Raw genomic sequence first — 22,470 nt, forward strand, 5'->3', positions numbered from 1 at the left:
TGAAAATGTATACTTTTTTGTGTGTTATTAGTTTAAGCAGACTGTGTTTGTCTATTGTTGTGACCTAGATTTTTTTGACCAATGTATGTAGTATTCCAGGTAATTCCAAAGGGTTCACATACTTTTTCTTGTCACTGTATTTATATATACAGGGGCATAACTTTCACTGGAGATGGGGGGACATGTCCCCTTCACATTCTGAAATTGCATTTTTGTCCCCCCCAGTTTTATCATTAGAATGTGATATAAAATGAGGCAACGTTGTGCTTTAGGACCATGCCGACGCCTCCGAGTGGTCGGTTAGGCTGTTTGGAGTGAAGGATACAAACTGAACTGTGCCATCACTTCACCGTTTTAACTGTTGACATTTGGCTCCCTGTGAGTGTATAGGATATATAGTGGGTTGTGAGAATAGACTTTGTTACATGTGACTACATTTCAGATCTAATCGTACAGATATTTGTGGGACTATGTGCAACAGTGAAATTATATACAAATGAGTGAGAGAGACACAGAAAGAGAGAGACAGAGAAAGAGAGGTACATGGAGAGAGAGACAGAGAAATGTGGGAGGGAAGGAAAGTGATGAATGGAGGAAGGGAATGAGAGGAAGGGAGGAGCAGAGGGATTGACCAGGGACCCCATCTAGTAGGCACACTCATTCACTCAGTTACACTCTCCTCTCCCAGTCTGGGACGTCTAGGACTGCTGTGTCTGTAGCTTTCTAACAGGTTAGTCCACTTTACTCTTATTTTAGGCTGGTTTTATTTAATGACTTTTTATTAACCTTATTGCAGTGCTTTTGGTTTTGATTTATAATATGAATTGTAATTGAAATATATTAGTCTAGGTAATTTTTGTTAAGTTTACATGTTGGCTCTTGGCTGATTATCTCAGATGGTTCAACATGTGATTTGATGAACATCAACCATGTCTGTGACTCAACCTTTTTAAATGAAGATTTAACATAGTCCAGGTATCATTTAGGCTATGACTATGAAGCCACATTGATTAATACCTGCAAATACCCACCCAACAAAATGGAATCCAGGAGTAGGATTTATCTGGGTCTGTGAAACTGACATAATTGATGTTGGATGTTACAGGTGTTTCATTAAAATGTCGAATTGTTATGCCATACTCACCAATTTCTCACCAATGGTTGCTTTCTGATTCAAATAACTTTCTGGGGTATTTACATGTAATTACAGTAAGAAAGTGAAATTATTATAATGTCTTCTGTGCATCTCAATGTAAAATCTGATCTAAGTGTATACTCGTGTTTCAGTGCACACAGTGAATGTCTATTTAGTAAGGTTATAGTGTTGTGCAATGCTAGGTATGACATTTATATAACATGCATGTCTGTCTGATTGTCTGTGTCTGTCTGGGGTGAAATTGGTTTCAGTAGCCCCAAGGTGATATTTTGTACATATGGGAGGTTAGATTTTGAGAACTGAAATACTTATAGACTAATTATACCTCTAAGTTTGTGTGAAATGAAATTATAGTTCTGTGGTTGAACAGAATGTTGGAAATGTAGTGTTGGAAATTTAATAGTTTATTCATATTCTGCCCACATTAGACTGGTTTCTATCAAGTCCTCTTCATTGTATCTCTAAACTCTGTCCAGATGATGTCAGTATTGGCCTATTTGAGGATAGCCATGGCTTTCTCTCTCTTCTCGTTAACAATTCCATGCTGGCTGAGCCCAGATAGGGCCTCTTATTTTTCAAGTGACTATCAGTGCAGCATTATGGAGCTAAATATCTAATTGGAAATAATCACCTCTGAATACAATACCATTGAAAACTATAAAATCCAATCGAGCAATACAATTGTTATTACTTACAGTCAATAACCCAACATTCAAAACTAAATTATGTTGATGACTCTGACCCTTTCTCTCTCTCTCTCTCTCTCTCTCTCTTTCTCCCCCCCTCCCCCAGACGCCTCTCCATACTCAGACATGATGCCTCGCATCTTCCTCACCTGCTTGAGTTCTTTGCTCCTCCTCTTCCTCTCCCCCCCAATGCATGCCGAACCCCGCCGACCGTCGTCATCATCACCACGCAGCAGGACCGCAGGTGCTCAGGCTCCCATGGGCAAGGTGCGCCTGGCGGGAAACTATGCCCAGGGACATAACGAGGGTCGTGTAGAGGTGCTGCACAACAACACGTGGGGGACGGTGTGTGATGATGAAGTGGACATCAAACTGGCCAATGTCGTCTGCCGGGAGCTGGGCTTCCAGACCGGCATGACATGGGCGCACAGTGCCAAATATGGAGAGGGTGATGGTAAATGTTCCAGAACAGGTGTTGCATTTTGCAACGATCAAATGTCATCTTTATTTCTATAACATAATACAGATAATATACTCTTTACAATTGAAAGGTAAATTAAACAAACACAGTCACCTGTTGATTTCCAATCATTTCCATCTGTCAAATGACAATGCATAGGCCTATCTTTCTGTAAATAGTGCATCTGCTTTCTAACTTAAATAACTTTCTTCAAACCCTCCATTTCCTAAACACCTGGCACTTGACTTTTACTGCCAGGCCTGATTTACCATATTGCATTGGCTGCACATTTAGTAATTTCAAAACAGCAGTATCCTATCCCAGGCTGCAACCTGGTCTCATAGCATTTTGTATTATTCTGTACATAAATCAAAGACACTCTATTTAGTACGATATGTTACACATTGCAAAACATACTATATGTAACGAATTTGCAAAAACGTAGCTAACTATAGCTAGCTGGCTAATGTTAGCTGGGCTAGTGGTTAGGGATTAGTGTTAAGTTTAGTTTAGGAGTTAGGATAAAGGGTTAGGGGAAGGGTTATCTAAAAGGGTTAAGGTTAGGGAAAGGGTTTGCTAAAAGGGTCCAGGTTAAAGGGTTAGGGTTAGCTAACATGCAAGTAGTTGAAAAGTAGCTAAAAAGTAATGTTGTAGAAAAGTTGCTAAAATGCTAAAGTTGTCCACAATGAGATTTGAACTCGCAGCCTTTGGGTTGCTAGACATTCGTGTTATACGCCAACCAATCCACTTCGACCAACCACCCTATTTTCAGTTTTGCCATAAGTAATCATCATTCTTATGTAACAATACCCAGGTAACATATCCTACTAATTTCAGTGTCCCGGGTTTACTATGTTACATCTAGTCTATGAGACCAGGCTGCATGATAGAATGGTGGTGCTAGACAGCCTAGCCTAGCTGCTGCTCTGTCGGTTCACTCGCTCTTCCATTTTAATTGGAATTTAAAGGGGGCAATAAAGAATGTCCATAAACCAAGGCAAGTGTAGCACGTCGCTGGCAGGGCAAGGCTGTCATTATTGTAAAACAAATGCTCCTCTCAGGCCGTATATCGCCAGGCTGCCAGGCAGTGGCTGTAATAAGCAGTGCAGTGAAGTCCTATAAGTCATCTTTGTATCTTTATGACGGTGGCGAACTCGGCTCAGTCACTGCAGGGTTATTTTGATTATATTAATTGGTGGTATTTACTGTGTTTACTCTAAAAAATATATATATCAGTGAATGAGGGAATGGATAGATGATTCAGTTAGTCATTTAAATTCATCCATCCACGGATCCATCCATCCATCTACCCACCCACCCACTCATAAATCCATCCATCCACCCACCCACCCACCCACCCACCCACCCACCCACCCACCCACCCACCCCCACCCACCCGCCAACCCGGTCATTTATCCCTCCCTGCCTCCTTACTTCTATCAATGACAAATTGATGTCCATATCCGATAATAACCTTGTTTCCGCCATCCCCAGGTCCTATCTGGATGGACAATGTGCGTTGTGACGGCACAGAGAAGACTCTGAAAGACTGTAAACATAACGGCTGGGGCGTCAATGACTGTAAGCACTCTGAGGACCTTGGCGTGGTCTGCAGTCCGGAGCGACGACTGGACCAGGTCACAGGTTCGCGTAATGGTCAGTCGGTTGCCCTGCGTCCGGATGTCAGTCCCTCGCCCCAGTGGCAGAGCATTCTGGCCAGCCGCAGTAACCCCCGACAGGCCCATCAGGGAAACGGACACCTCCCGGAGAGCCCCAGGCTGAGACAGCACCTCTACAACCCGGTAGGTAGTATTAGACCTTATACTCTCTATCCCTGCTACCTCTAGCAGTAAAGTAGGTACTGTAGACTAATACAGCATACAACTTGGTAAGCAACTACAGTGGGCACCACCAACTCCATTATACATTTTTTACCTTTATTTAAATAGGCAAGTCAGTTAAGAACAAATTCTTATTTTACAATGACAGCCTACAGGGGAACAGTGGGTTAACTGCCATGTTCAGGGGCAGAACTACAGAAAGATGACTTTGTCAGCTCGAGGATTTGATCCAGTAACCTTTCTGTTACTGGCCCAATGCTCTAACCACTAGGCTACATGTTGCCACTCTATAACTTCGGCACTTGCTGATCAACCACCGATACTGCCAATGCCAATAGTCAATCAATCTCTTTACTGTCACAGTTGATGAATTCATTGTGTAGGTCAACTGAATTTGAAAATGTGTTTGATCAAACTATTCTACAATGAAGGCTTAAGAAATCCCCTCCCCCTTCTCTCTCAGTATTCCAGCAAGGTGCGGATTCAGGAGGTGCGTCTGCGACCCATCCTGATGCACACTAAGAAGCGGGCCCTGATCACTGAGGGTGTGGTGCAAGTGAAGCATGCTGGGAGATGGAGGCAGGTGTGTGACCTGGGCTGGAACCTCAACAGCAGCAAAGTGGTGTGTGGAATGCTGGGGTTCCCTGAGGCAGAACTACACAACGAAAGAACATACAAGTAAGTCAACCCCTCCATTTTGCCCACAGACCTGCAAATAGTTGGAAAGGGTAGATTTCAGACAGGGCTACGATTTGTTTCCTGGTGTACTCATGTCCTCATTTCTATGGTGTTCATATTAAGAAGTCCCTCAGTTGTCAGGCATAACTTTCTCAGTTGTTAGTCAAAGTGTCCTAGATTCTCAGATAAAGGATTTTTTTTTTAAATACGTGATGGACTTTTCTTGTCTAACATCTTCAGGAGTTCCTAATATGGAATATGCCTTACAGTTGTTAAGTACTGCGCTATTGGCGCTGACTCCTGGACTGTGACAGCATTGACATTAATCCCATTGTGAAATGATACAAAAACGTAAATTGAATAAACGTATAGAGAAGAGAATGTAAAAACAGAGACATCAATTTGAATACTCATTTAAGTCACTGGTGTTCAGACTGGAGTGTAAAGGCTATTGTCTGCCTTATCTCCCTCCTCCAGCCTCCCCTCTCTCTTTTCTCTTTTTCTCATTCTTTCTCCCTTCTTTCCCTCCTCCAAGGCACCCTGCCCAGAATAAGGACAGGGAAGATGATAAAGATAACTCGTCTCCCTCTTTCTCCCTCTCTATCCCTCTCCCCCTCTTTCTACCTCATCTCTCTCTATCTCCCTCTCTCCCTCTCGCCGTCTCTCTGCTCTTTCTCTCTCTACCTCATCCCCCTCTTTCTTGCTCTCTTTCCCACCCCTCCCTCTCCCAACTCTCTCTCTTCCCCTCCTCTCTCTCTGATGTCATCTCCCTTTCCCTGCCCTCTCAGCCCAGACAAACAGCTCCACTCAAACTTATAGATCCCAGTGATGAGCTCTAATATCTATACTGATTGTTATTTAACTGGCCCATCAATACAGAGGCATATAGGGAACTGGAGAGAGACAGGGCTTTTTTGTGGAGGGACTGGTGGTATTGGCAGTTCCCTCACAGGGAGTTTAACTCAACCATTCATCTCCTCACCTTTACCTGCTGTTCCCTCTGAGGACACTGCTCATGTTCTGCCAGCCCAGGCATATTATAGAGAGCAGTGTGTGTGTGTGTGTGTGTGTGTGTGTGTGTGTGTGTGTGTGTGTGTGTGTGTGTGTGTGTGTGTGTGTGTGTGTGAGAGAGAGAGAGAAAGAGAGAGACTTAGTATGTGTATGTGTGTGTGTGGGTTAGGGTCCTTGGGATGTCCCTACCCCATTGAAGTTTACATTTAAAATGGTTAAAGTAAGGGTTAAGGTTGGGGTTAGGTAAGGATTATGGTTATGGTTAAGGTTATGGTTAAGGTTAGGGACATCCCAAGGATTCTGGATAGCACTAACCTTTCTCAGTCACTCAACTGCACATCCTCTGACCCTGTGGAAAACAGTGGTTTCAGGATGGTTTGATTCATAAACGAGGGAGGACCACACATTAGCATGACTATTTCTGTCCCATTATGAAGGAAAGTCCTCTGTCCAGACCTACTTAGACATCCTACTGTAATTATTTCCTGAAAGTTTTGTCCTGTGCGACTCAAAGTTGAGACATTCATTCTCCGTAAGGGCTGCAACTACTGTGGCGAGCTGTGTGTGTCAGTGTGTGTTCGTGTGTGTGCTTGTATGTACGTGCGTGTGACTGAGCTGACCATAACATCTGTTCTATACTCCAGGTGTTAGAATCCTGTAACTGTTTAAAGAGAGCTACTGTTTTAGCCAGTTAATTTCCTCACTAGACATTTTCCTGTCATGCTACGTGAAAGTGAGTGGAGTTTCAAGACCGGACTGGTCAATTTTCATGTTGTAAAATATTTGATTGGTCTGTTTGACTGTCAACCAGGTTTTATGTGCCAGATGTTTCAATTACATCATTATATCTTTAGCCCGTGTTTGTATAAGGGGTGGGAATGGGCATGGTCTAATAAAATGACTACACCAGCTTTTAGAATGAAGGGAGATCCTCATATAAATATAACACTGGCTGTTTAATGACTGCAAAGACTCACCATGTTACACCTGGTACGGCTCCTCTTACTCATGTGGCAACCTAAACCTATAGGTCCAAGTAGACTACGCCACCTTCTGTTTAATGAGGGGAAGGACATGAACCTTAAAGAATGGCCTATTGGTCAACTAAATTGATGTGAGGACAATATTAGCATTGCATATAAGTCCGTTTTTACCATCTCCTCTTTGGTCACTGTGAGAGTTCCACATGTTGTATCTGAATGTGCTAATCGGAGAAATGTAATTGCTATTCCTACTTTGTTTTATTGTCCTAATAAGTTTCATCGGATCTTTGTATTGAAACTCTGTGTGATTTTAAATGCAGAAAAGGTTTGACATTTTTACATCTTAACATTCATAGTTTATTACCTAAAATGGATAATGTCAAGATCTGAGCCTCTCAGGCAAACCCCGATATTTGTATTTTTTCTGAAACTTGGTTAACTGATAAAACCTGGACTCTGAGGATGCTATGGATGGTTACAATGTGTTTAGGGCTGATAAGAAAGGCAAAGGTGGTGGTGTTGCTATTCACCCAAATATTCTTCTTTCTGTGTCTCTTTTAAAGGTTACCTCTAGTCCTAAACACTTTTAATTGTTGGCTTTAAGTCTTCAGTTGGGTTCAAACAAAAAAAGAACAGTTACAGGAATCTATCGTCCACCCTCTGCCAAGAAGTGTGCACTAAACGAAATCACTGATTTAATTGCCATTTTTACTACCCAGGAGGTGTTGATCGCTGGAGAGTTTAATCTTGCATGGGGAATGCAGGAGGCAGGATTGTAAAGGATGTCTGTACTAATCTAAATTTGTCCCAGCTGAATACAAAGCCTACTCGTCCAAACTTAAAGGACCCTACAAAATCGATTTTGATTTACCCCATATTTACAAATACTCCAGATAAATATGCTGGGACTGGGGTTTTTGCTTTGGATATTCGTGACCACTCTCTCATTGTATGTGTCAGGGATATACGGATGCCAAGATCCAACCCTTCTGAGTATAAACTAGTATAAAACTAGTTAAAAAAGCCAAATCTGATGATTATATTAATACACTATATAAATGTATAGGGAACCCAGGTACATTTTGGAAAGCTGTAACATCACTGAAGGGTTGTGTCTCCTTTTCTCTACCCCAATGCATTCATTTAGATTGTGGCCCTATTTCTGACTAAATGTATCATTAATGCATTTAGTCACCATTTTATCTCTGCAGGCTATACATTAGAATGTATCTCAAGCCAGCTCTTGAAAAGAGTAGTTTGGATGTTGATGGTAAAAATCTATTGAATGATACTGAAAACGCTGGTCAGGAGTTTTTTCGGAAATTCACTGATAAAGATCCCCTGGATGCTTTGCTAACATTAGACAACAAAAAAACCACAGGGGCTGATAATTTGGAACCTGTTCTGTTTAAGCATGCAGCTCCCTTTATTGCTGGCTCAGTAGCCCACATTTTTTATTTAACATTGTTATCAGGAAGTATTCCAAAAGCATGGAAATACACTTATGTGCTGCCACTTCATAAGGGATACAAATGATCTTGACAACTATCGCCCCATTTTGTAACGGTTCTCTTTAGTTGAAGGAGAGGCGGACCAAAATGCGGCGTGATGATGATTCATGTTTGTTTAATAAAAGGAAAACTATACATGAATAAACTACAAAACAATGAAATGTGAAAACTCAAAACAGCCCTATCTGGTGCAAAACAAAGAGACAGGAACAATCACCCACAAACACACAGTGAAACCCAGGCTTGAGAACCATATCAGGCCAGACATAGAAATAGACAAACAAGACAACCAACATAGAATGCCCACTCAGATCACACCCTGACCAACCAAAACATAGAAACATACAAAGCAAACTATGGTCAGGGTGTGACAGTACCCCCCGAGCCACTGCCTGTTCACCCCGCTGTCATCCAGAAGGCGAGGTCAGTACAGGTGCATCAAAGCTGGGACCGAGAGACTGAAAAACAGCTTCTATCTCAAGGCCATCAGACTGTTAAACAGCCACCACTAACATTGAGTGGCTACTGCCAACACACTGTCAATGACACTGACTCTACTCCAGCCACTTTAATCATGGGAATTGATGGGAAATGATGTAAATATATCACTAGCCACCTTAAACAATGCTACCTTATATAATGTTACTTACCCTACATTATTCATCTCATATGCATACGTTGATACTGTACTCTATATCATCGACTGCATCCTTATGTAATACATGTATCACTAGCCACTTTAACTATGCCACTTGGTTTACATACTCATCTCATGTGTATATACTGTACTCGATATCATCTACTGTATCTTGCCTATGCTGCTCTGTACCATCACTCATTCATATATCCTTATGTACATATTCTTTATCCCCTTACACTGTGTATAAGACAGTAGGTTTTTTGGAATTGTTAGTTAGATTACTTGTTCGTTATTACTGCATTGTCGGAACTAGAAGCACAAGCATTTCGCTACACTCGCATTAACATCTGCTAACCATGTGTATGTGACAAATAAAATTTGATTTGATTTGATTTGATTTGAGGTGCGGACTCCGGCCGCAAAACCTGAACCTATTGGGGAGGGTCTGGGTGGGCATCTGTCCGTGGTGGCGGCTCTGGTGCTGGACGTGGCCCCCACTTCACCGTAGTCTTAGTCCCCCACCTTGTCCGCTTCCGTGGCCTCCTAGCCACGGTGACCCTACTAAATGACCCCACTGGACTGAGGGGCAGCTCTGGACAGAGGGGCGGAAGCTCTGGACAGAAGGGCAGGGGCTCTGGGCTGAGGGGCTCTGGCGCCTCTGGGCTGAGGGGCTCTGGCGCCTCTGGGCTGAGGGGCTCTGGCGCCTCTGGGCTGAGGGGCTCTGGCGGCCCCTGGCTGACTGGCGGCACTGGCGGCCCCTGGCTGACTGGCGGCACCTGGCTGACTGGCGGCACCTGGCGGCCCCTGGCTGACTGGCGGCACTGGCGGCCCCTGGCTGACTGGCGGCACCTGGCTGACTGGCGGCACTGGCTGCCCCTGGCTGACTGGCGGCACTGGCGGCCCCTGGCAGACTGGCGGCCCCTGGCAGACTGGCGGCACTGGCGGCGCCGGGCAGACGGGCGGCACTGGCGGCGCCGGGCAGACGGGCGGCTCAGGCGGCGCTGGGCAGACGGGCGGCTCAGGCGGCGCTGGGCAGACGGGTGGCTCAGGCGGCGCTGGGCAGACGGGCGGCTCAGGCGGCACTGGGCAGACGGGCGGCTCAGGTGGCGCTGGGCAGACGGGTGGCTCAGGCGGCGCTGGGCAGACGGGCGGCTCAGGCGGCGCTGGGCAGACGGGCGGCTCAGGCGGCGCTGGGCAGACGGGAAGCTCCGGCAACGCTGGAGAGGAAGGCTCTGGCAGCGCTGGACTGAGTAGCTCTCGTAGCGCCGAACAGGCGGGAGACTCCGGTTGCGCTGGAGAAGCGGGAGACTCCGGCAGCGCTAGAGAGGTGAGGCGCACTGTAGGCCTGATGTGTGGTGCTGGCACTGGTGGTACTGGGCCGAGGACACGCACAGGAAGCCTGGTGCGGGGAGCTGCTACCGGAGGGCTGGGGTGTGGAGGTGGTACTGGATAGACCGGACCGTGCAGGCGCACTGGAGCTCTTGAGCACCGAGCCTGCCCAACCTTACCCGGTTGAATGCTCCCGGTCGCCCTGCCAGTGCGGCGAGGTGGAATAGCCCGCACTGGGCTATGCAGGTGAACCGGGAACACCGTGCGCATGGCTGGTGCCGTGTAAGCCGGCCCAAGGAGACGCACTGGAGACCAGCTGCGTAGAACCGGCTTCATGGCACTTGGCTCAATGCTCACTCTAGCCCGGCCGATACGCGGAGCTGGAATGTACCGCACCGGGCTATGCACCCGCACTGGGGACACCGTGCGCTTCACAGCATAACACGGTGCCTGTCCGGTCTCTCCAGCCCCCGGTAAGCACAGGGAGTTTGCGCAGGTCTCCTACCTGGCATAGCCATACTCCCTGTGAGCCCCCCAAGACAATTTTGGGGCTGACTCTCGGGCTTCCGTCCGCGCCGCCTTGCTTGCTTCGCCAACTCCATTCTCCGATAACCTTCCGCGCACTGCTCCATCGAATCCCAGGCGGGCTCCGGCATTCTCCCTGGGTTGACTGCCCACCTGTCTATCTCCTCCCAAGAAGTATAGTCCATACTCTTGCAGTCCAAACCATACTCCCATGTCCATTCCTCTTTGCGTTGCTGTTGCCCGTTACCACGCCGCTTGGTCCTGTTGTGGTGGGTGATTCTGTAACGGTTCTCTTTAGTTGAAGGAGAGGCGGACCAAAATGCGGCGTGATGATGATTCATGTTTGTTTAATAAAGGAAAACTATACATGAATAAACTACAAAACAATGAAATTTGAAAACTCAAAACAGCCCTATCTGGTACAAAACACAGAGACAGGAACAATCACCCACAAACACACAGTGAAACCCAGGCTACCTAAATATGGTTCCCAATCAGAGACAATGACTAACACCTGCCTCTGATTGAGAACCATATCAGGCCAGACATAGAAATAGACAAACAAGACAACCAACATAGAATGCCCACTCAGATCACACCCTGACCAACCAAAACATAGAAACATACAAAGCAAACTATGGTCAGGGTGTGACACATTTCAAGATTCTTGAATCATTGGTTAATGTACAACTTTTTATCTGATAATTGTATTTTTAATATAAACCAATCAGGGTTTAGGCCTGGGCATAGTACTACCACAGCATCCACGCTAGTTGTTAATGATCTTGTCAATGCCTTGGATGCTAAAAAGAGCTGTCAAAGTCATTCAACACTGTTGATAATTCTGTTTTGCTGAAGAAGTTACCAAACCTGGCCTGGGATATACAGCCTGTTTATGGTTTCAGAATTATCTTAGCGACAGAACTCAGGCCATCTTGATAGATGGGGTAAAATCTGAATTTCTTGAGATTCAAAAAGGTGTTCCTCAGGGTTAAATTTTGGGTCCATTATTGTTCACCTTGTATATTAATGACATAGGAAACACTGTTAATACTTGTAACATTCATCTCTATGCAGATGACACAGTTTTGTATTCCTGTGCCACCTCGGTGTAGCAGGCCATTCGTGAACTTCAGCATGACATTGATTCAATTCAGAAATCACTTAGTTCTTAAATATGTGTTAAATACAAGTAAAACCAAGCTCATGCTGTTCTCTAGGTCACAAAATGTTGACCCTGAGGATCTGCATATTTGCGCTACAAATGGAGCCCAAATTGAGCTTGTTTCTCAATATACTGTAGGTACCTGGGTGTCTGGATTGATGACAAGTTGTTCTTCGTATCGCAGATAGAAAATCTGACTAAGAAGCTAAGATTGTTTTTTATGTCGAAATAAATCATACCCCAGTATTGAAAATAGGAGAAAGATTGTTAAGACAACGCTTCTCCCTGTATTTTGATGATATTGTTTACATGCATTCGGCAACCTCTGTTTTGAAACCCTTGGACACAGTCCGCAATATGTTTTATCACAGGGGACAATTTTAGGACCCATTGTAGTCTGTATAAAAATGTGGGATGGACCTCTATGTCTGTAAGAGAGCTGCATTCTCTCTTTTATTTCATTACAAAGCAGTCTTACAGAAACTGCCTCCATGTGTACAGTATATATATATATATAAAAAGACATAGAAATAGACATAGACATATATATATATATATATATACAGTATATTAGAATGTGCACAAAATCATATCATTCCAAAAACACCTTGTGAGAAAATCTCCCCCACCAACGCACCGAAATGGAAGCTTGCCCACCCAGGATACAGTGCACTCCAGATCAACTGCGGCCCACAAGATGGTGACCGACTAGAAGGGGAGACACAAAAAAACCTCCACAAGATCAGAGCGAGAGCTCTGACAGAGGGAATTATTTTGTTGCCGATCCCGACCCAATCTAGGAAGTGCCGTTAATACTCTTACACAGTATAGGCTACAATAGTATGGAAGCACACCAGGGGTGTCAAGCACCCCAAAACTCTGAGGGGGCATAAAGTATGGATGGTTTGGGAATTGTTATGCATATCTAAGCACTCCCCTTGTGTGGTCTTTAACTTCATGACTGGCGGTAACTTTTTTAAAGGAAGTAAATATGCTTCTCTGTATCTCTGCTAAAATCTGGGTTCAAGATTGAAGGTAATGTGAGTCTTATTCAGTACATTTAGTAGTTGCTAGATTTTTTAAAGTCTACTAACCTTGCCAGCAGGCTTTCCAGCTAATATAGTTAGACAAGCCAGCTACTCTAACTTGATTGATAGCCTGAAAGAGGTTCTTGGTAGCTAGTTATTTATACATATAATAAATAAAATTACAGGATAAATATGAGGGGGCACAGTGATTGGTATGAGCTTTTTTAAGTGCTGGCTACATGCACCTGGACTGGCTCCCTTTTCCCTCCCTCCCATCCGGCTTCTGAATTGCAGAGCTCCACTCACAACCCCAGAAAAGCAGTGTGTGTTACTTCTCTCGAATACTCCATGCTGCTCAATGACTCACTCACTCCTTCCTTCACCCCTATAGGCAATTATGACTGAATGGTCTTGAGAATGTCAGCTGTGTGGGGACTGTAGGTGTTGTCAGCCAGGTCAACACTGCATCAGGCCTGGATACCACAGTAAAGTTTGTCACCAGTGGTGGAAAAAGTACCCAATTGTCATACTTTAATCAAAATTAAAGACACCTTAATAGAAAGTGTGAAAGTCACCCTATAAAATACTACTTGAGTAAAAGTCTAAAAGTATTTTGTTCTAAATACACTTAAGTATCCAAAGTAAATGTAATTGCTAAAATATACTTAAGTATCAAAAGAAAGACCATACCAGACCAGAGCATATGGCTCCTGTCCCTTCCTGGCTTCAAATTCCTTATATTAAGCAAACCAGGTGGCACCATTTTCTTGTTTTTTAAATTCACGGATAGCCAGGGGCACACTTCAGCATTCAGACATAATTTACAAACGAAGCATGTGTGTTTAGTGAGTCTGTCAGATCAGAGGCAGTAGGGGTGACCAGGGATGTTCTCTTGAGAAGTAGGTGAATTAGACAATTTTCCTGTCCTGCTTAGCATTCAAAATATAAATAATACTTATAGGTGTCAGGGAAAATGTATGGATAAAAAGTACATTATTTATTTTTTAATGTACTGAAGCAAAAGTTGTCAAAAATATAAATTGTCAGATAAAAAGTACAGATACAAAAAAAACTGCTTAAGTAGTACTTTAAAGTATACTGAACGAAAAATATAAATGCAACATGCAACATTTTCATTGATTTTACTGAGTTAAAGATCATATGAGGAAATCAGTTAATTGAAATAAATTCAATAGTACCTTATCTGTAGATTTCACATGACTGGGAATACAGATTTGTATTTGTTGGTCACAGATACTGCTCGCCCACACAACGCCATATACGTGGTCTGCGGTTGTGAGGCCGGTTGGACGTACTGCCACATTCTCTAAAACGATGTTGGCAGCAACTTATGCTAAAGAAAGGAACATTCAATTATCTGGTAACTGCTTTGGTCGACATTCTTGTTGTCAGCATGCCAATTGCATGCTCCCTCGAAACTTGTGACATCTGTGGCATTGTGTTGTGTGACAAAACTGCACATTCTAGAGTGGCTTTTTATTATCCCCAGCAGAAGGTGCACCTGTGTAATGATCATGCTAATTAGTCAGCTTCTTGATATGCCACACCTGTCAGGTGAATGGATTATCTTGGAAAAGGAGAAATGCTCACTAACAGTGATGTAAACAAATGTGTGCACAAAATTTGAAAGAAATAAGGTTTTTGTGCGTATGGAACATTTCTGTTTTTTTTTATTTCAGCTCATGAAACATGGGACCAACACTTTACATGTTGTGTTTATATTTGTGTTCTGTATATTTTTACTTAAGTACTTCACACCACTGATTGTCACGTGCACAAGTACAGTGAAATGCATTTCATTTCTGCCTAAACAGAACAGCAGATGAAAGATAGAGAAGAGGATAGATGGGGTAGTTATAGCTTTCGCAGTATTCCTTGAATGAAGTTGAGTCTGACTACGCATCAAGGAGAGGGAAGAAGGTGGAGAGGGAGTGGTGAGTGAAGAGGACAAGATTGGTGTAGCCTGAAGGACTTGGCCTGAAGCCTTCACAGGCAGCTGACTTCTGTTGGCATCTTGTTTTATAACCTCTGAGGTCAAAGGAACAGCAACACCAAGGCTTTCAAGAAAAGAAAGAGAAAGTAAGGAATAAAGAAGAAAAAAACTAAGAGAGGTCGATATATTCAGGAACATTTCTTTGTCCGGTTTTGACAAGTGCATGCTAGTCCAATGGCCTTGTCTTGCCTATTACTTAATAAAACTGCATTCGGTGTATCATAGACATACTATTTAGAACATATGCTTTAGTTAAAATGTATGCAGTTAGCAACAAGTATGAACATACTAGACTCACCCATAGTGAGAATGCGTCATCTAATGCGTAATTGTGTCGTTTCCCGCCATTCGTTCATTGAGGTACAGTGTGTCCCCCTATCTCATTATCAGCTGACAACAGTTGTTGTCAAACACAGGTGGATCTGAAAAGATGACTCTCTTCCTCAATAGTGTGCAGTGAATTCTACCAGAGAGGAAGAGATGAAGCATGAGGATTTACTCCGCCCAAAATCTATCAGCGTGAGATAAGCCCTTGTTTTTGTATGGAGGTCTATGAGAGAGCGTCGAATTACGTGAGGCTTATTTGATCAAATATACGCTTCGTAATGTTTAAACCGTTACAAATGATATAAGTACTGATATAAGTGGATGCATGTGCATTCCGACAACTTTTAGAAAACTAGTTAGCTGTGCCTGTGTATCTGCCCTCTCATTGGCTATAATAGTCCCACCTGCCTTCAATCATTGAGGACACGTATTTCCATTGTTAGAGTGCTCACTCGGCTGTCTTATCAATATAATAGATCAGATTTGATTCTACTGCATGAAAAGTAAAAGTGAGTATGACAACCTGGTATTTAAAGCATGCACATTTTTCGAAATGTCACAGTCTACTATAAAATATTTTATTTTGCATACCCAAAATGCCTACTTGTACGGGTATTCGGATACGGCCATTGTCCGGTTTGTTTTTTCATCAGTAGGCCTCTGTTGCATTCTGAGTTTACTAAATTAAATTACATTTTTGATGGCATTTGGTGGCTATCTGTTTTGATTCAGTTCTGTCTTTGTGTCCTAGGGTTGACCTGATGTTGGGTTCACAAATGGGAGAAAACTTCTGGAAACTGACAACAAAAAGGGACATTCTCATTGGCAAAACTCCCATCTGTTTCAAAGCATTTTCTTTCATTTCCTTCCTACTGAACAGTACCCAAGTGTTTGTATGCCTTTTGGTCCAGCTGATGAAAGCTTTAGACCTGTCATCGCATTACTCTGATATGACCTAGAACGGCCAGATCGTTTTTCACCTCATTACAGTTATACATGTTTAAAGTCTATATAGTTATTAAGGCCAGTTTTGCTCTATTACATTTTTTTTCTAATAGATTTTATTAGTATTTTAGCCCTGGTTGGTTGATAATTGTAAGACATAACAGTTTTTATGAATAGCCCAATAGCCCACATCCTAAGATTGTGTGATTGAGTGTCTGATGGTTGGTTGACTGAAATGGCTTAAAAGTACAGTCTGCAACTTTCATTACTTTCTTTCTTCAAACACTGTTGTCTAAGAAGCTAAATAAAAATAGCACTTATTTAAATTGAAATGAAAGTTATAGACTGCACCTTAATTAACTGAGCAGAGCCCAGTATGGATTGGCATGACCTGGCATGGATTGACATATATACCAGACAGTCTCTGGTCCATTCTTAGAAAGCCCAGACCAGACCAGAGCATATGGCTCCTGTCCCCTCCTGTCTCCTGTCCCGTCCTGGCTTCTGTACATCTCTCCTGGTCTGGATGAGACTCTGAAGATGTTGTAATTATAGGTTGGGCAGGAGTAAGGCTCTTCAGGATTTCTGCCCTGCCTGCCACCAGAGAAAAAAACGTACCAATTATAGCTGTGTGTGTGTCCGTTGATGTGTGTGTGTGTGTGTATACATGCATCCTTTGTGCGTGTGTGTGTGTGTGTGTGTGTGTGTGTGTCTGTGTATGTACAGTATGTATGTGTGCATCATTTGTGTGTCTGTGTAAGTATGTTTGCATGCGTGCATTGTAAATGTGTGAGTGAAGAAGAGTGTGTAGGGCAGGGACTGAGCCACTGATGCTATCCAATTATAGTTTGGGCCCTACTTTGGCCCGCTGTGTCAGCAACGTCTGTTTCTCTCTGTCACCCTGGAGATTTGAGGACCTACAACCACCATTTTGTTTAATTGCACTTCAGCTCAGCTCTCCCTAAGATGGAGGGTATCATTTTCCTTAGGGTGACATTTTGTGTGTCCGAATCAGTCTTGGCTGTGTCTCAGATCTAAACAATCTGAGTGATCCTAAGTGAGCTCGTCTCTAATTTATATGGCAGACTTTTAAATTATGTAGGCCTATGTATTGCGGCTGTGCTTTATGTGGTTGTGGAGAAGCGATGAACCCTGGTGCTCAGCCCAAGTTGTAATTTAAATAGCTTTTTGTTTTGATGGATATGTCATACTGCATTTGTTGTGTAAGATATCATCCTAGCCAAGGAGGAGCTCATAGGCTGTCATCTCTGATTCCATGGAAAAAGTTAATCCTGATATGATAGGAGGACAAAGACTATGCAACTCTGTAACTTCACCTTCGCAACTGAAAACTGTGCTTAGATCGGTGGTTCCCAACAACCACTACCCTGACAAAGCCTTTGGTAGTTAAAGTGGTTGTTATTAATATTCAGGGTTCAAACAGTACTCCTTCTTTTGGCACTGTATGGTAAGGGAGGGAGATACTGTAGCTTCCTAGGAGTAAGAGGAGAGAGAGAGATAAAGAGAGAGGGATGAAGTGAAAGAGAGAGAGAGGGGGGGGGAAGAGAGAGCTAGAGAAAGTGGCAAAGCAGTAAGGCAGTCAGGAAAGTAAGGGAGTGTGACGGTGCTGGAAAACAGAAACAGCAGGGTGACTGTTGTCATTTAGCAACAGGGGTAGGTCCCCCTATCGTTAGCCTCTCTCTCTCTTGCTCTCAGCCTTGCTCTCCCTCTCCCTGTGGGTTGGTAAATGAGGGGTGGAGGCCTCGAACACACTGATTATTCAGGCAGACTGGGGCTCTTGAGAGGTTAAACACATTTAAACACACACCATTACTGAGTCAGAGGTGTAGTCTAGGAACAGTAAATCTGTTTTCTCAACCTGATTCGACCTGTTCATAATGTGTGTTATACAAGTGTTCATAATATACACACTAGTTAGCTGGCTAACATCTGCGCAATCATTACAGAGAAAGAGGGATTCGTGCAATCGCTTTGTGTACTGTAGAGAGAGCTCGCCATAAATACCTATAAAGACAGAAGAAGTAGCATGAATAAAGTTAGAAAAGTTAGAATAATAAACTGTGTTTATTATGCTCACACCTGTACGATACCACACTCTCGATACCCCTGAACAAAATTTTGTGGTACCACCATTCTGATACCCAGCCCAGACTAGGTTTGGGGACTTCGGCAACCAGTAACTTGCCCCCATTGACCCGAGCCACTTGTGAGCCCTATTGTCACAGTAAATACTTGGGGAGTAGGGCCCCACTGAGCCACCACTGTCGCCTTCATACTTTTCCCCACAGACAGGATAGTACAGCAGGTCAGATGCAGCACAAAATCAACCGTAGCCTGGGATTTTGTTGAGAAGCTCTGAAACCGGCTTCCCTGCCTCCATGGTCTTATTCAGCTCCTGCAACAAATCAGTATCATACATCAGCAGTATTGTGACCACATTCAATGAACGAGCTGCCACATCCTCAGCCTGGTACACTTTGTCCATCTGATCTGCCAAGAACCGGCACAGTTTATTCGAAAGCACCGTGTTTGGATTTACCCCCTTGTTAGCCTCTGGAGTAACTTGGCGGTGTGCTTACGAGCAGTGCCTCCTCCATACCCTCTATATTCATGATTTTGTCTGGTAGCACCAGCCTGGCTGAATGAGGGAATCTTAGGTTGCCTTTAGCTTATCTGTGAAATCTTTAAATGGGGGTTAGTGATTCTTCACCACTGCAGGGACAGGAGATAAATACTAGTGATGTTACGTTTGATACCGGAGCTCAGAGGCATGTGTCAAAATCGCTAAGCAGCTAACTTTGAAGCAGTGTGCAGATGCGTGTAACATTTTATCTGATTACATCACCAATGACATCCAAAGAATCATTTGATTGCGTGCTTTTTCAAAACGTGTGTTAGAAAATGCTAGATTCCACTGATTTCACTGTGGTTCCGGTGCTTTCTTTGATTCTAAGCTGCTTTCAAACACCAACCTCTACTGCACATATCAAAGCTGCAGACTTAAGTTAAATCGAGACTTGGCTTCATCTATTGTAATTGCTCCTCTTTCACCCCAGCTGCCAAACTAACCCTGATTCAGATGACCAATCCTACCCATGCTAGATTATGGAGACGTAATTTAAGGATCGGCAAGTAAGGGTGCTCTTGAGCGGCTAGATGTGCTTTACCTTTACCATGTGCTGTACCAATGCTCCTTATAGGACACAACACTGCACTCTATACTCTTCTGTAAACTGGTTATCTCCATATACCCATCGCAACATGCACTGGTTGATGCCTATTTATAAAACCCTCTTAGGCCACACTCCCCCTTATCTGAGATATCTACTGCAGCCCTCATCCTCCACATACAACACCTGTTCTGCCAGTCACATTCTGTTAAAGGTCCCCAAAGCACACACATCCCTGGGTTGCTCGGCTTTTCAGTTCGCTGCAGCTAGCGACTGGAACGAGCTGTAACAAACACTCAAACTGGACAATTATATCTCAATATCTTCATTCAAAGACTCAATCATGCTCTCTTACTGACCGTTGTGACTGCTTCGCGTGATGTATTGTTCTCTCTGCCTTCTTGCCATTTGTGCTGTTGTCTGTGCCCAATAATGTTTGTACCATGTTTTGTGCTGCTACCATGTTGTGTTGCTACCATGTTGTTGTCATGTTGTGTTACTACCATGCTGTGTTGTCATGTGTTGCTGCCATGCTATGTTGTAGTCTTAGGTCTCTCTTTCTGTAGTGTTGTGTTGTGTCTGTTGTCATGATGTGTGTTTTTTCCTATATTTTTACTTAATTTATTTGTATTTTTAATCCCAGTACCCGTCCCGGCAGGAGGCCTTTTGCCTTTTGGTAGGCGGTCATTGTAAATCATATTTTTTTCTTAACTGACTTGTCTAGTTTAATAAAGGTGAAATAGAAAAAATGTAAAAAATAAATAAATACTGGACACCTTAGTTACAAATATAGTTAGGATTTTGTACAGTGTTTTTCACCAGACCGGTAGCTTAGCAGGTAGAGTAGGGAACTATGGAACTTTTAGGGACGTGAGGTTATGAGGTCAAATCCTGTTGAAAACATACTATTTTGAAAATGTGAAGCCACACTTTCTGCACCGTTGTTCAAATAATGCTTTATTTAGTATAGTATAAGCTTGTGTCTGCCTCTTAAGCTGACAGTCCTTGAAATGGGACAGACCTTTAAAAATATTTATCTTTAGATTACTTATTTTAAATGATCACTGCAACTTTACAAATTAATAAATTGCAAATTGCTATTTTTGTTATTTCACCTTTATTTAACCAGGTAGGCTAGTTGAGAACAAGTTGTCATTTACAACTGCGACCTGGCCAAGATAAGGCAAAGCAGTTAGACACATACAACGACACAGAGTTACACATAGAATAAACAAACCTACAATCAATAATACAGTAGAAAAATCTATATACATCATGTGCAAATGAGGTAGGATAAGAGAGATAAGGCAATAAATAGGCCATGGTGGCAAAGTAATTACAATATACAGTAGCATTTAAACACTGGAATGGTAGGATGTGCAGAAGATGAATGTGCAAGTTGAGATACTGGGGTGCAAAGGAGCAAGATAAATAAATAAATACAGTATGGGGATGAGGTAGATTGGATGGGCTATTTACAGATGAGCTATGTACAGGTGCAGTGATCTGTGAGCTGTGAGCTGCTCTGACAGCTGGTGCTTAAAGCTAGTGAGGGAGGTAAGAGTCTCTAGCTTCAGAGATTTTTGCAGTTCGTTCCAGTCATTGGCAGCAGAGAACTGGAAGGAGAGGCGGCATTGGCATTGAAGCTCATCTGGAGGTTAGTTAACACAGTGTCCAACGAAGTGCCAGAGGTATACAGAATGGTGTCGTCTGTGTAGAGGTGGATCAAAGAATAACTAGCAGCGAGAGCGACATCATTGATGTATACAAAGAAGAGAGTCGGCCCAAGAATTTAACCCTGTGGCACCCCCATAGAGATTGCCAGAGGTCTGGACAACAGTCCTCCGATTTGACATACTGAGCTCTATCGGAGAAGTAGTTGGTGAACCAAGCGAGGCAATCATTTGAGAAACCAAGGCTGTTGAGTCTGACAATAAGAATGTTGTGATTGAGAGTCGAAAGCCTTAGCCAGGTCGATGAATACGGCTGCACAGTAATGTCTCTTATCAATGGTGTTTTGATATCGTTTAGGACTTTGAGTGAGGTCCACCCATGACCAGCTCTGAAACCAGATTGCGTAGCGGAGAAGGTACGGTGAGATTCAAAATGGTCGGTATTCTGTTTGTTAACTTGGCTATCAAAGACCTTAGAAAGGCAGAGTAGAATAGATTTAGGTCTGTGGCAGTTTGAGTCTAGAGTGTCTCCCCCTTTGAAGAGGGGGATGACCGCGGCAGCTTTCCAATCTATGGGAAGCTCAGATGATACGAAAGAGAGGTTGAACAGGCTAGTAATAGGGGTTGCAATAATTTTGGCAGATAATTTTATTAAGGGAGGGTCCAGATTGTCTAGCCCGGCTGATTTGTAGGGATCCAGATTTTGCAGCTCTTTCAGAACATCAGCTATTTGGATTTGGGCGAGTTGCTGTAGGGAGCGCAGGGCTGTTGACCGGGCTAGGGGTAGCCAGGTGGAAAGCATAGCCAGCCATAGAAAAATGCTTATTGAAAATCTCAATTATTGTGGATTTATTGGTAGTGACAGTGTTTCCTAGCCTCAGTGCAGTGGGCAGCTGGGAGGAGGTGCTCTTATTCTCCATGGACTTTACAGTGTCCCAGAAGTTTCTTGAATTTGTACTACAGGATGCAAATTTCTGTTTGAAAAAGCTAGCCCTAGCTTTCCTAACTGCCTGTGCATATTGGTTCCTAACTTCCCTAAAAAGTTGCATATTCGATGCTAATGCAGAACGCCACATGATGTTTTTGTGCTGGTCAAGGGCAGACAGGTCTGGAGTGAACCAGGGGCTATATCTATTCCTAGTTCTACATTGTTTGAATGGAGCATGCTTATTTAAAATAGTGAGGAAGGCACTTTTAAATCATAACCAGGCATCCTCTACTGACGGGATGAGGTCAATGTCATTCCTGGATACCCCGGCCAGGTCAATTAGAAAGGCTTGTTCTCAGAAGTGTTTTAGGGAGCGTTT

The 22,470-nt window shown here is 43.4% G+C and overlaps 1 protein-coding gene across 1 annotated transcript in view; it reads left to right on the forward strand.

Annotated features, from left to right (window-relative positions):
* The first annotated feature begins 598 nt into the window (after positions 1–598).
* loxl4 (lysyl oxidase-like 4) overlaps positions 599–22,470 on the forward strand; it is a 59,125-nt gene continuing 37,253 nt past the window's right edge. The window contains exons 1-4 of the mRNA XM_024429882.2: positions 599–730; positions 1,949–2,296; positions 3,797–4,104; positions 4,607–4,821. Of these exons, the coding sequence (XP_024285650.2) occupies positions 1,969–2,296; positions 3,797–4,104; positions 4,607–4,821 (851 nt within the window). The 5' untranslated portion in view covers positions 599–730; positions 1,949–1,968. The remainder of the gene's footprint in view (positions 731–1,948; positions 2,297–3,796; positions 4,105–4,606; positions 4,822–22,470) is intronic.

The sequence above is a fragment of the Oncorhynchus tshawytscha genome, linkage group LG01 (assembly GCF_018296145.1).
Source record: "Oncorhynchus tshawytscha isolate Ot180627B linkage group LG01, Otsh_v2.0, whole genome shotgun sequence".
Classification (NCBI taxonomy): domain Eukaryota; kingdom Metazoa; phylum Chordata; class Actinopteri; order Salmoniformes; family Salmonidae; genus Oncorhynchus; species Oncorhynchus tshawytscha.